The sequence below is a fragment of the Rhinolophus sinicus genome, linkage group LG03, assembly GCF_036562045.2.
Source record: "Rhinolophus sinicus isolate RSC01 linkage group LG03, ASM3656204v1, whole genome shotgun sequence".
In the NCBI taxonomy this organism is placed as follows: Eukaryota; Metazoa; Chordata; class Mammalia; order Chiroptera; family Rhinolophidae; genus Rhinolophus; species Rhinolophus sinicus.
In genome coordinates, this window is record NC_133753.1 from 47,139,469 (window position 1) to 47,154,862 (window position 15,394).

Genomic DNA, 15,394 nt, shown 5'->3' on the forward strand with positions numbered 1-15,394 from the left:
AGACTTGTCTTCTGTGTGCTCCTGGCTCCTCCTCCTCCTCCTCATATTCATCACACTTTATTGTAATCCGCTGTTGTCTCTATTCCCTACTATGAGTGGAAGCTACAGACATTAACTGGGCTGTATTTGCATATCTTGGTATGACTATTGAATCAGAATGCTCAATAGTTATTTGTGGAATGAATGATTAAATGATTGAGTGGAATTGTCCAAAATACTAAATTAATAAGCCAGGATAAGACCTGAACTTAGGACTCCAACCCCATCCTTTTGCCTCTATCTAGCATTACCAAGAAATGGTAATGATTCTAATCAAAGCTAGCTTACTACATAACTACAAATATAAAGGAATTAACATATATACATATTATTTATAAACTATGCCTGCCTGGAACATGAAAACCCATGTATACACAGGTATCATACAGTGTACCATGCATATCTTACTGACATGAACAAAGATATACTAATTAGTGACCCCATATTCCTTACTTTGATCATTACTTAGGTATTCACAATGGAATATGTTCAACTAACATATAAAGATTTAACTGAAAAATTAAAATGGAGCTCATGCCTAAATAAGCGGTAACGACAGCAGTTATAAGTAACAAAAACAAATATATATAAATTAGGGGTTATTTTTCAATGTAATTAAGAGTAATTTCTTAAATGTATAATTCAAAGTTTATGCTCCAAAGGATGTTATAACAAATAAGAAAGTCTCACACATGATAGAGTAACAGCTGTTCTTTCACTCTAGAGTTACATATTCACAGCATGATCAGCCTGCCATCCTAACTTAGCTAAAGACATTAAAGTATTTTATTTTCTTTAAATTTTCCCATGAATTTACAGAAATTACAAATCCAATCCCCAAACTGCTAGCATACCTTTCTTTTACTTTCCTCCAAGAAAATCTTCCAAGAGAATCATTTTAAGCTAGTCTTATGAAAACAGCCTAGGGCCGGCCTGGTGGCTCAGGCGGTTAGAGCTCCGTGCTCCTAACTCCGAAGGCTGCCGGTTCAATTCCCACATGGGCCGGTGGGCTCTCAACCACAAGGTTGCCAGTTCAATTCCTAGACTCCCGCAAGGGATGGTGGGCAGCGCCCCCTGCAACTAAAATTAAACACGGCACCTTGAACTGAGCTGCCGCTGAGCTCCCGGATGGCTCAGGTGGTTGGAGCGTGTGCTCCGAACCACAAGGTTGCCAGTTCGACTCCCGCAAGGGATGGTGGGCTATGCCCCGTGCAACTAGCAACGGCAACTGGACCTGGAGCTGAGCTGCGCCCTCCACAACTAAGACTGAAAAGACAACAACTTGAAGCTGAACAGCACCCTCCACAACTAAGATTGAAAGGACAACAACTTGACTTAAATAAATAAATAAAAATAATTAAAAAAAAAAAAAGTTGAGCCCGTTAAAAAAAAAGAAAGAAAACAGCCTAGCTTACTAAAGGGAGTTAGCACCATCTAGTGAGAGAAGCTGGCAGAAGAATAAGTTCCATTAGGAGAACGAATGCTACTTCAGAACCAAAAAAAAAAAAAAATTGCTGATGTAGCAGTACAACAGACTAACTTAGGATAATATAGAAAACTGTAGCAGTAAAACCCCCTCATGATTATGTTGTGTTCATTTACATTGGATTCTAACAGACTTTAGCTATTAATAATACATTTGTTCTAAAAACCTGACACTCAGTATTATAATCATTAAAAAATTCCAGAAATTTCAAAATTCTAATTATGAAATGTTTAAAAGAGAGTTTATGTTACAAGCACCACTAAATATGTCCAATTCATTAATACACTTTCCTGTCCTCTAACTTGTAGCCAAATGTAATGGACCTTGACTTTACCGTATAGACCTTGGAAAGCCATTACACATTTTTTTATAGGGAAGATTAGTTTGGTGGCTGTATACAGGATGGATTCACGTGGAAAGTATGCTGAGGAAAGACTGACCAGCTGGGGGTTGATGGTAGTAATCTAGACAGGAGATGCCTAGGCCTGAACTGAAATGCTGAACAAGTAGCCTGTGGTTTGGGGATCACTACAACATACAGAATGTCTCTGAACTTCTGCAGCAATATTTGTTTTTCAATTTGGTCTACCTCCTAATATCTTTTCTATTATTATCTTAAACTGTATTGAAATAATTTTTTTTTAATCTTATTCCCCCTACTAGCGGGTAAGCTTCTTGAGGATAGAAATTAATATAGATCGTAAATAATGATTTAATTTAAAGAATATGCGCACAGGGTCCCTTATTTCAATGATACAACTTATGAAGATAACAAAACATACAGTGGGGTTTTAAAAAACTACTTTTAAAAGATTCTTCTTAAAATGAACATTTTACCAAAGAGATTGAAATTTTAAAAATAGAATTTCTGGAGATTAAGAACTCAATAAAAGAAATGAAGAATGAAATAGCCAGCTTAGGTAATAGAGCTGACCAGATGGAGAAAAGAATCAGTGACATCGAAGATAGAAACCTGGAAATGACACAGATGGAAGAAGAAAGAGGCTTGAGACTTAAAAGAAATGAAAGAACTCTACAAGAACTTTCTGACTCCATCAGAAAGAGCAATATAAGAATAATGGGCATACCAGGAGGAGAAGAAAGAGAGAAGGGAACAGATAGTATATTCAAACAAATAGTTGATGAGAACTTCCCAAACTTGTGGAAAGACCTGGATCCTTGAATCCAAGAAGCAGATAGAACACCTAATTACTTCAATCCCAACAGGCTTTCTCCACGGCACATTGTATTGAAGCTGTCAAAAATTAATGACAAAGAAAGAATCCTCAAGGCAACCAAGGAAAAGAAGACAGTGGGTGGGAGGTGGCAGATGAGGGTAAGGGGGATCCAGTATATGGTGATGGAAGGAGAACTGACTCTGGGTGGTGAACACACAATGGAATTTATAGATGATGTAATACAGATTTGTACACCTGATATCTATGTAATTTTACTAACAATTGTCACCCCAATAAATTAAAAAAAGAAAAGAAAAGAAGACAGTAACCTACAAAGTAAAGCGCATTAGGTTATCATCAGATTTTTCAGCAAAAACTCTACAAGCAAGGAGGGAGTGGACTCAAATATTCCAACTATTGAAAGAGAGAAATTATGAACCAAGAATAATATATCCAGCAAAGATATCCTTTAGATATGAAGGAGGAATAAAGACCTTTCCAGACATACAGAAGCTGAGGGAATTTTCTAACACACGACCTGCACTACAAGAAATACTGAAGAGGTTATTCGACCAGCATATACAGGAATAATTTGACACAACAAAAACATAAAAGCGGGGAACAGTAAAGGTCTGAATTGGCATAAGGAGAAAATAAACATGCTGAAGAAAATGGAATATTCTAAATATGAAACTTTCTTTTACATAAACTTAATGGTAACCACTCAAAAAAAAATCCACAACTGAAATATATAACATAATAAAAGAAGAAACGGGGAAAAATCATAGAATACCACCACACTGAAATAATAGACAGCAACAAAAAGGCAAAGAAAAAATGGAGTCACCGTCCTACCAGAAAACCAAAGATAGACTGATAGGAAATCCTCATATATCAATAATCACCCTAAATGTAAATGGACGGAACTCACCAATAAAAAGGCACAGAGTAGCAGATTGGATCAAAAAACTAAACCCAACCATATGCTGCCTCAAAGAGACACATCTCAGCTACAAGGACAAATACAGACTCAAAGTGAAAGGGTAGAAATTGACATTCCAAGCAAATAGTATCCAGAGAAAAGCAGGTATAGTCATACTGATTTCAGATGAAACAGACTTCAGGATAAAAAAAGTTACAAGAGACAAAGATGGACATTTCATAATGATAAAGGAGACTATACAACAAGAAGACATAACAGTTATCAATATTTATGCCCCCAATCAGGGAGCACCGAAATATACCAAGCAAATACTAACAGAACTAAAGGGAGAAACTGACCAAAACACAATTATAGTAGGGGACCTAAATACATCATTGACAGCTATGCATGGATCATCCAAACAGAAAATAAATAATGAAATAGCAGCCCTAAATGACACATTAGATGAAATGGACATAATTGACATTTATAGAGCACTTCATCCTAGAACATCAGACCATACATTTTTTTCTATTGTACATGGAACGTTCTCAAGGATAGACCATATATTGGGACATAAAACTAGCCTCAACAAATTTAAAAAGACTGAAATCATACCAAGCATATTCTCTGATCACAAGCCTTTGAAATTGGGTATCAACTACAGAAAGAAAGCAGGAAAAACCACAAATATTTGGAAATTAAACAACATACTTTTAAAGAACTGGGTCAAAGAAGAAATAAGAGGGGAGATCAAACGATACATAGAAACAAATGAGAATGAAAATACATCCTACCAAAATTTTGGGGATGCAGCGAAAGAAGTTGTAAGAGGGAAATTTATATCATTACAGGCCTATCTCAAGAAACAAGAAAAATCCCACATAAATAACCTCATGTTACACCTTAAAGAACTAGAAAAGAAGAACAAATGAAACCCAAAGTCATCAGAAGGAAATAATAAAAATCAGAGCAGAACTAAATGAAACAGAGAACAAAAAGACAATAGAAAAAATTAATGTGACAAAGAGCTGGTTCTTTGAAAAGATTAATAAAATTTGCAAACCCTTGGCTAGACTCACTAAGATAAAAAAAGACACAAATAAATATAATCAGAAATGAAAGACGGGAAGTTATCACAGATGCCACAGAAATACAAAGGATCATCCAAGAATACTATGAAGGACTATATGCCACCAAATTCAATAACCTAGAAGAAATGGACAAGTTCTTAGAAACATACAGCCTTCCTGGGCTGAATCACGAAGAACTGGAAAATCTAAATAGACCGATCACTAGTAAGGAAATTGAATCAGTCATCCGAAACCTTCCCAAAAGCAAAAGTCCGGGACCAGATGGCTCCACTAGTGAATTCTACCAAACATTCAAAGAGGATCTAATACCCGTCCTACTCAAACTCTTCCAAAAAACTGAAGAAGAGATAGTACTCCCTAACTCATTTTATGAGGCCAACATTACCCTGATACCAAAACCTGGTGAGGACATCACAAAATAAGAAAATTACAGACCAATATGTCTGATGAATACAGACGCAAAACTCCTAAACAAAATTCTAGCCAATTGAAAGCAACAATGCATTAAAAAAAACCAAGTGGGGTTCATCCCAGGAGCACAAGGATGGTTCAATATATGCAAATCGATCAATGTGATACACCACATAAACAAAATAAACGACAAAAATCATATGATTACATCAACTGATGCAGAAAAAGTATTTGAGAAGATACAACATCCATTTATGGTTAAAACACTAAATGAAATAGGTATGGAAGGAAAATACTTTAACATAATAAAGGCCATATATGACAAACCCTCAGCTAATCTCATAATTAACGGTGAAAAACTGAAGTCCTTTGCTCTACGTTCAGGAACACGATAGGGCTGTCCCCTATCACTTCTGCTTTTCAACACAGTATTGGAAGTCCTAGCCAGAGCAATCAGGCATGAGAAAGAAACAAAAGGCATCCAAATAGGGAATGAAGAAGTTAAATTGCCACTTTTTGCAGATGACATGATGCTATATATAGAAAACCCTATATATAGCCCTCCACCAAAAAGCTATTAGAAACAAATGAACACAGTAAAGTTGTCGGCTACAAAATCAACGTACAAAAGTCCATTGCATTCCTGTATATTAACAATGAAATCGAGAAAAATGAAAAAAAAATTCCTTTTACAATTGCAACAAAAAGAATAAAATACCTAGGAATAAACTTAACTAAGGATGTGAAAGACCTATATACTGAAAACTATAAGATATTTTTAAAAGAAATTGAATACACAAAGAAATGGAAAGACATTCCATGTTCATGGATTGGAAGAATCAACATAGTTAAAATGGCCACATTACCCAAAGCAATACACTGATTTAATGCAATCCCCATCAAAATCCCAATGGCATTTTTTAAAGAAATAGAACAAAAAATCATCAGATTTGTATGGAACCACAAAAGACCCCAAATAGCCAAAGCAATCCTAAGAAAAAGGAACAATGCTGGAGGTATCACACTTCCTGACTTCAGCTTGTAATACAGGGCAACAATAATCAAAACAGTGTGGTACTGGCAGAAAAACAGACACACAGACCAATGGAACAGAACTGAGAAGGCAGAAATAAACATACATAAATATGGACAGATTAATTTTTGCCAAAGAAGCCAAAAACATACAATGGAGAAAAGACAGCCTCTTCAATAAATGGTGCTGGGAGAATTGGAAAGCCACGTGCAAAAGAATGAAACTAGACTGCTATCTGTCACCATGTACCAAAATTAACTCAAAATGGATCAAAGACCTAAACATAAGACCTGAAACAATAAACTGCATAGAAGAAAACTGGGCACTAAACTTATGGACCTTGGGTTCAAAGAGCATTTTATGACTTTTACTCCAAAGGCAAGGGAAGTAAAAGCTAAAATAAATGAATGGAACTATATCAAACTTAAAAGGTTCTTCTGCACAGCAAAAGAAACCATTTACAAAATAAAGAGGCAACCAACCGAATGCGTGAAGATTTTTGCAAACGCCTCCAATAAGGGGCTAATATCCAAAATACACAAGGAACTCATACAATTAAACAACAAAAAAACAAACAATCCAATTGAAAAATGGGCAGAGGACCTGAAGAGACATTTCTCCAATGAGGACATACAAATGGCCAATAGACATATGAAAAAATGCTCAACATCACTAATCATCAGAGAAATGCAAATAAAAACCACAATGAGAGATCACTTCACACCAGTTAGAATGGCTGTCATCAACAAAACAAATAGTAACAAGTGTTGGAGAGGCTGTGGAGAAAAAGGAACCCTCATACACTGTTGGTGGGAATGCAGACTGGTGCAGCCATTATGGAAGGCAGTGTGGAGGTTCCTCAAAGAATTAAGAATAGAATTACCATATGACCCAGCAACCCTTCTCCTGGGTATCTACCCAAAAAATCTGAAAACATTTATTTGTAAAGATATATGTGCTCCAATGTTCATTGCAGCTTTATTTATGGAGGCCAAGACATGGAAACAACCAAAATGTCCTTCGATAGATGAATGGATAAAGAAGTTGTGGTATATATACACAACGGAATACTATTCTGCCATAAGAAAAGATGAAATAGTACCATTTGTGACATGGATGGATCTTGAGATTATAATGCTAAGTGAAATAAGTCAGACAGAAAAAGTAGAGAACCATATGATTTCACTGATTTCAGTATATAAAACTGAAAACAACGAAAGAACAAGACAAACAAATGAAGAAACAAAAACTCACAGACACAGACAATAGTTTAGTGGTTACCAGAGGGTAAAGGGTGAGGGGGGGTGGTAGATGAGGGTAAACAGGATCCAATATATAGTGATGGAAAGACAACTGACTCTGGGTGGTGAACACACGATGTGATATATAGATGATGTATTACCGAATGGTACACCCGAAATCTATTTGACTTTACTAACAATTGTCACCCCAATAATTAAAAAAAAAAGATTCTTCTTGTGGAATTTCAGAGAACTCTTAATTATGTATATTACCAACTCTCAAACATGTGATCATTGCATTATAACAATTTTTATCTGGTGGATGAAAAAGCACTTTGAAATGAGTTGGTCCTTTTATGCTGCATCTTTGGACAAAAGGGTCAAGTCATCTATCATCCTTTTTCCTCTCAACTTCTTTTTAAAAGAATATAGTATGATTTAGTTTTAAATGTTGAAAAGGAGAAAAACTAAATATTAATTTTCTTTCAGACACATATATGAAAGTAAAACTTTCATGTTTTACATTCAAAACAAAACACGTATAAAACCTAACTTTCAAACCTGGTTAACCTAGGGAATTAATAACACAAAATCAGAGCAACGGTTACCTGTGAGGAAGGAGTGAGGGGGAACAAGAGACTCTAAGTTCCTGCTAATGTTCTAGTTCTTAAGGAACAGGGGGAATGGGTTGCTATTCCTTAAATGATACATATATAAATTACATCCAGGGATAAAGAAGGGCATTGTAGGCAGTGGGGAAACAGGAGTGAAGGCATAAAGGTAGAAAAGGACAGTGAGCTTGTGTAATACCGAGTGACCCAACTGACTTGAAGATAAGGTATGAAGGCTGACAATTGAGTTTGCAACGTGCGCTTACACTGGCAGCACTGTACAAACAGCTCAGTAAGGTCTCATCACCTTGGTGTATCAGTGTCTCACAGCTGCGTTCGTGTGGACGTGTGGCGGTGTCTTGGTGAGTGGCGTTCATTATTGTTGTTGCATGTTTTAGTGTGCCATCACAAGAATGTCTGAGCTTGAAGTACAGCAACAAACATTACATTTCTTGTTATACTTGGCAAGAGCGGAAGTGAAATCAGAGACATGTTAGTCCAAGGTTATGGGGATAATGCCATGAAGAAAACGGCAGTGTGCAAATGGATTAAATGTTTTTCTGAGGGGAGAGAATGTGCCACCGATGAAAAGAAGTCAGGGCAGCCAGTAACAAGCAGAACTGTCGAAAACATTGCAGAAATTCATCGAATTATGCGTCAAAATCATTGGTTGTGAGAAGCATAGCAGACTAACTAAACATCCATATAGAAACGGGAAAATCTTAACCCAAAATCATGAGATGTGTGCAAAAATGGTCTCAAAGGAGCTCACCCATGAACAAAAGCAAAAGAGAGTCAAAGTTTGCCAAACCCTTTTGGAGAGGGAAGACGATGTTTTGGGCTGTGTTATCACCAGTGATGAAACATGGGTGCACCAATAAGACCCTGAAACAAAGAGTCAAAGTGCACAATGGAAGTCAGCCAATTCTCCATGACCCAAAAAGCTCCGTCAATCCAAATCAAGAGTCAAAACGATGTTGCTAACCTTTTTTGGTATCAGAGAGATTATTCATTATGAATTTGTACCACTGGACAAACAGTTAACCAAGTATACTATTTGGAAGTGCTGAAAAGGCTGCTTGAAAAAGATGAAAATGACCTGAACTTTTTGTCAACAATTCTATACAATTCATGACTTTTGCATCACGACAATGCACCAGCTCACACAGCACTATCTGTGAGGGAGTTTTTAGCCAGTAAACAAATAACTGTATTGGAACACTCTCCTTACTCACCTGATCTGGCCCCCAATGACTTCTTTCTTTACCCAAAGATAAAAGAAATATTGAAAGGAAGACATTTTGATGACATTCAGGACACCCAGGGTAATATGACGATAGCTCTGATGGCCATTCCAGAAAGAGTTCCAAAATTGCTTTGAAGGGTGGATTAGGTACCGCGTCAGTGCATAATTTCCCAAGGGGAGTACTTCGAAGGTGACCATAATGATTTTCAGCAATGAGGTGTGTAGCACTTTTTCTAGGATGAGTTTGCGAACTTAATTGTCAGACCTCATATGTTTAAGTATGTATTTTTAGATGTATGACATTCCTTCACATTAAATAAGAACCATTTTCCTCTAAATTTCAAAATTAAATTATACTGCCTTATCCAAAAACGGGGCCAACATGACCAATTTAATTAAAGATTAGGGCTTATACTAAAGATAAGCATAAAACTAATAAAAACAAAAGGAGCATAAAGTCTATAAAAATTCACTTATCGTATATCAACTATACAGCAAAATTGTTAGTAAAACAAAATAAAAATAAATTTTATACAAGCTAAATTCCACTCTAAAATTCTAAAATACTCTAACCAAACGTTTTATTTTCCTAGGTCCTGTACTTTGCCTTTAGAAGGTGTAACATATATTTCTATTCACTTGAATTCTTAAGCCACGGAATTCCAATAAGCATGATCATCTAGACCAGAAACCTGAACATTCACATCTACCAAGCACATACCTGAATTGAGGAAGAACTGGGGAGAGTCTCCACGAATGCCTACCGTGCCTGGCCCCAAGGAGTCAGACAAGGTATTAACAAAGGAAAAGACTCCACTCATGATTCCGAAGCCCAGACCAGAAACTAAAGGGAAGAAAAAACACTGTTAAATCCTTCATGCTATAATTTCTCTTCAAATCAAATTTCCAAGGACTAGGGAATGCTTTTTGTTGAAGGGGAAATGGTGCTCGTGCTGTTAGAGAAACCATGGAAAGCTGGCTCAGAAAAGTCAAGTGCCTGGCTAAACAATGAACTGAGTGAGAAGGGGGAAAGAGGAAAGGAAATGCATAGTGGTGTGTAGCAGAGAAATGCAACAGGAGAGAAAAAGATCTAGAAAGACACAGAAGCACGCAGTGACACAGAGGGTATGATGCTGAAGCTCTGGCTTTAGTCTATGATAACAGAGTCTGCAGATTGAAGTTTGATGACTTAGAACTGGGAACTGCATTTGAGGGGTGACTCTGCATTGTAAGGAGTACTCCCTGGGCCAAACTGGGGTGACTCCACCTAGAGACCTAGATCCAATCTTTAAAACATCATTTTGAAAGAAAACTACCCAGGGGTAGTAACTGCATTAAGATGAAGAGTCCTCCTACTACAGGCAGCCATGGTAACCACTTAGGAAAGGTACCAGTAACCTCACTTAGAAACTGTTAGTTAACTAGAGTGTATTCATGTCAAAAACCTAACTTTCAAACCTGGCTAATATTTAATGGACACACAGATAAGAGTCACTCGCAATCACTTCCCTTTCCATAAAGGCCCTGGAAACCTAGAAAAATAAACAATGTAAACCAAGAGGCCAAGACAGTAATAATATACTATTCGGTATCTACAAAGATAAAAATGGCTTTTATGCCAAGTGTGATTTTTTTTTCTTAATGACACCATGCAGTTCTAACTTACCATAGGCCAGCAATCGCATAGAAGGTGCTGTCTCATCTGGGTTTATACTTTTCAAACCCTCATTGGCTTTTCTAAAATAAAACCACACAGATAACCTTTTTAAAAAGAAATAGTAGTATATGAAGAAAATACACAAGATATTTCAAAATCCAAATACTTACTGAGGCTTCTGATCAAGTTATACTCTAAATCTAAAATCCATACAAATAAAAACCCAGCAAATTGTCAATTACCTAAAATCATACAAAATTTCCAACCCACTTTTGCCTTTTATTATCTACTTTCACATAAAAGAGAAAAATAGGAAAGATATAAGTAAACAAGCCATCAGAAAAAAAGCAACATTCTGATTACTTTCTGAGCTCAGCAAATACTTACTTCAATGTCCTATGGCCTCTACCACTCTGAATTTTTTCCTCTTCCCAAAGAACTGTATCTTCAATCCCACTTGGTTGGTACTTTTTTGTGCCTTCTGCCTGGGCTATACTTATTCTGCCACCCTCCCTTTTAGCTTTCACTCTGTAGAACCTCAGTTGTACTCACCCTTCCAAGTCTAGTTCCGGCAATAATTTCTCAAGGAAGCCACTTTTACCAATGAATGGTAATCACTAATCTCTCCTTACTCTTAAATCCTATAATACCAATGGTCTGAACTCTCATATGGGTACATAATCTTGTGGTCTTCTGATTCTAAAATGTTTTACATATTTGTTTCATATCCCCAATCAGGCTTCAGGGGAGAAATAATCAGGGGAGAATGCTACCCTGAGAAAAGGAGATAAATGAATACCTGAATGAAACATTAGAATACTGCTTAGTAGAAATGATGCTCAGAGTGGACAATTCACAAACTTACCATGAGTCCCTGCCCCCCATGCAGATGTATTAAGAATGCAAGGTGTGGCTGGTTGGTTCCACTACTGTCACTAGGTTATTACTCACCCTTGTTGGCTAGAAATTCTGAAACAATGATCCTGACTCAAAGGGTATTTAAATTATATTTACTATAAATATAAATATCATTAAATTAAAGGCAAATGCAGAATTCAACCACAATAGTAATAAGCAGAATGATAAAGATCCTTTGTTTTTCTAGACTTGAAAGAAACAATTTGCCATTGCAGTGCTCTCTGTTTGGAAGCATCATTGGTAGCAAGGACATGAGCCAAAACTTAAGTGACTGTAGTCTTCTTTCTCAGGAGCAATAAACAACTAAAATGTCCAATTTTCCTAAAAAATAAATGTACCTGTCACAGGAATATTGTGAAAGGCTAATTAAAGCTTAAAAAGATAGATAATAGTAATAATCTCTATCAACAAATGGATACAATGGTATAATCGAATCAATAAATTTTGGAGGATTTCTGTTTTATATGAACTGTAATGAATAAAAGATACCGCTATCACAAATATATTAAATGCATAAATTCAAAAGTTAATAAACCTGCTCTACATTACAAGTTTGTGGGAGGAAAGGTCTATGGCACTAATAGTTCGCCACGCCAACATTAGGAAATGAAAAAGTACAAACCACCATCAGTTTCCATGTTCCTGACAGATACAGCACATGACTGATAACGTAAGGGACAGTGTTTTTAATACGACCATTTTACTAAAGTGAAAAATTCGCTGTTTGCATTTATTATAGTTTCCAAGGACAAAAAAGAAAAAGCCCAATTTTTAAAATATAAACTTTGAAAAACTACTGATAAATCATACCATCTTTCTGGTTTGTTGTGATTCTTTTGTGTATGTATGTGTAAAAGAGAGACAGTACCAAAGAAAATGCATAAAAATTAAATACACCATTTTAGAAATTTTAAAGTCTTATTTTAAGAAATTATAGCAATGATTATCTTAATTTTTTCTATAAATGGAAAATTTTTCTAGAATTACCAAATATTTATGGTATCAACATTATAAGACAAAATTGAATTAAACTGCAAAAGCTTCAATCCAAGACAAAAAAAAATCAAATGTATGGTTTAGACAATGTACAGGACCATAACTTAGATTTTTAAAAAGAAATTAATGTAGAAAGGGCTATCACTTGTAACCACAAGCCAGTTTCTCATAGTGCAATTCTTTGCTTGGCTGAAAGTTATATTCATTCATTCATTCATTCATTCATTCATTCAAAATGAAGTACTCGTCCTAAGGCCTTACACATAAAATAAATTCGTATTAGACTACAATAATAAATACTTTGATTCAAATCCATGTATGTAAAAAAAATACTAGTGCAAACTCTTGACAGTTTAATCTTGGCATCAAATTCAGACAGCAAAAATTTGAAGCAGTACTTTAAAGTTCAAATCCTACTTTGGCAGTGGAATAGTTAAAACACTGGTTAAACCAAAGTTCCTATATTTGAATGTAGTGTAGCATAAGAGAGAAACTTAAATGTATCTATATAAATGTTAGTCATGAATAAAGTATAATTCTCAAACTTATTTTAACACATAACTACATAATATGCAACATTTCTAAAATTTGCTAGGAAGATATTGTACAATATTCCAAAGGCTTGTTAAAGATACATTTTGCAAAGGCAACCAAAGACATCTGTTAATACAAGTTTGTCCCACTATCTGTCTGCCAATTTCCAAAGTCCTTTGGCAGAGCAAACACGGTTTCCCCAAAAGGCCAAAGAGGCCATAAGAGCCTGCAGACTGACAGCCATAATTCCTTCTGCATGTAGCTTTATTCCTTCACTGCCCTCATTAAAAATGTCAACCAATGTTCAGTATGTAGCTCTTTGGAATTAGCACCAATAATGAGTTGAATTTCAGGTGAAAAAACAAGCAGATACCCGTTTAGTCACTTCAGGTAAGTCCGGTTTGAGAACCTAAAGTCCTAACAGGTAACTAAATCCATGTCCTAAACTGTGAAAATCTAGGTGAAATTAAGTTTGTTTCAAAATGAGAAGCATCATATGTAAACATGCAAAACCAACATGAGCCAATGATGCTGCTGACAGGAAAACCCCGTGCCACCTGAGGCTGTTGTCGCAAGTACTGGGCCCACCCAGTCAAGGGTGGGAAGGGCTGGCAGGTTCTCTGCACGACCTCCATCACAGAGGGTACTCTGCTGGTCCTGAGCACAAGGACACTCCAGGACTGACAACAAGAGACATGCCTGCCGACACAAAAGAACAGAGACTGGAAAAGCTCTGGAAGCCATATCCATATCTTCTGAGGGCCAGGTGAGAAAATGAGGACAGTTTAGCCTTGAAAGAGTCAAGAAGACTACCATGTAACAGAGATTTCACGTGACTGTGTGGCAGAGGTCAGAAAGAGGGAGATTTTGCTTACCTTAATAATACTCTACAGCCAAAATTAAATTTTGAAATGTTAGTAACTGCTGCATATCAGAGACATTCAACCATGGATGAATGTCCATCTGTTCAGGATATTGTATTCCCGTGGAAACTTAAATGTTATTTTTTATATTTATTGGTTGCTTTTTAATATTTCCAAGAACTAATGGACATTTCATTTTTAAACCTTTTGTAAGATACGACTTTTGCATGTAAACAATGGCTTCATGGTTTTCAATTTGCGATTTAAATTGCTTCATTAGTAAATTTCAGTATCTGTAAATAAAAAATATTGGAAGCCTAGCATATAGGTAAGAACAAATTATCAGCGGTTTATTATAAGAGATATTGTTAAGGTTCTGTCTTGGTTACACCCATAAAATTCATGAAGTGGCTTAATTATTTCATTTACCGAAAGGAAAGAGAGAGCACATTTATCATTCTAAGTCTTACTGCATAATCAAAGCCAATCTCATGACTGCCTGAAAGAAAATATGATTCCAAGTTCAAGCTGTGTTTCAAATCAGTGGTTTCACGTGAGGTCCTCATGGATCCTACAGATGACCTACTTTCTGGCCTAAAGTTCCCTAAAGGGAACTCATGCCCGTGGCTTTTTAAAAATGTGCTTTCAGATATGAAGTCAAATGAAATATCACAAAATGAACACCTATTTTCCTAATATAGTTAAAATAATGGTAGGCATAATCTCTATAAGAATTTTTTCTTTTAGTTGGTGGCAAAGAGAAGCTGATATAAATTCTAAAGTGAAACTTTTTTTGCTGTTTCAATGACCATTTCTATAGCTTATTCTTCTTCATGGCACTTATCTTCTAATGTACAGTTCATTTTCTTGTTCACTCATTTGTTGTCTATCTCAGCTATACTGAGGTTATACTATAACCTCCGTGAGGACAGAAATTGTCTTTTAATCGCGACGTATCCCCAGGGCCTAGAATAATGCCTGGCATTGAGTAAATTCTCAAGAAACACTTTTCAAAGGAATGAAAAAAAACGAAGGAATGTTCACAAGATAAAATACTCAATATTTTCAGGTTGGAAATTTACCAGTCCCTTGGCTTCAAACTATGTAGGAAGGTATGGGCCCTCAAATACCACACTACATTAATGTTTAAAATTACTAAAACGTA

At 36.0% G+C, this 15,394-nt stretch overlaps 1 protein-coding gene across 3 annotated transcripts in view; it reads right to left on the bottom strand.

Moving 5' to 3' along the window:
- APH1B (aph-1 homolog B, gamma-secretase subunit) overlaps nucleotides 1-15,394 on the bottom strand; it is a 36,369-nt gene that overhangs the window by 19,194 nt on the left and 1,781 nt on the right. For all 3 annotated transcript variants that reach the window (XM_074327610.1, XM_019755376.2, XM_074327609.1), the window contains exons 3-4: nucleotides 10,928-10,998; nucleotides 9,983-10,105 (exon numbers count right to left, since the gene is read on the bottom strand). In XM_074327610.1, coding sequence (XP_074183711.1) covers nucleotides 9,983-10,105; nucleotides 10,928-10,998 — 194 coding nt within the window. The remainder of the gene's footprint in view (nucleotides 1-9,982; nucleotides 10,106-10,927; nucleotides 10,999-15,394) is intronic.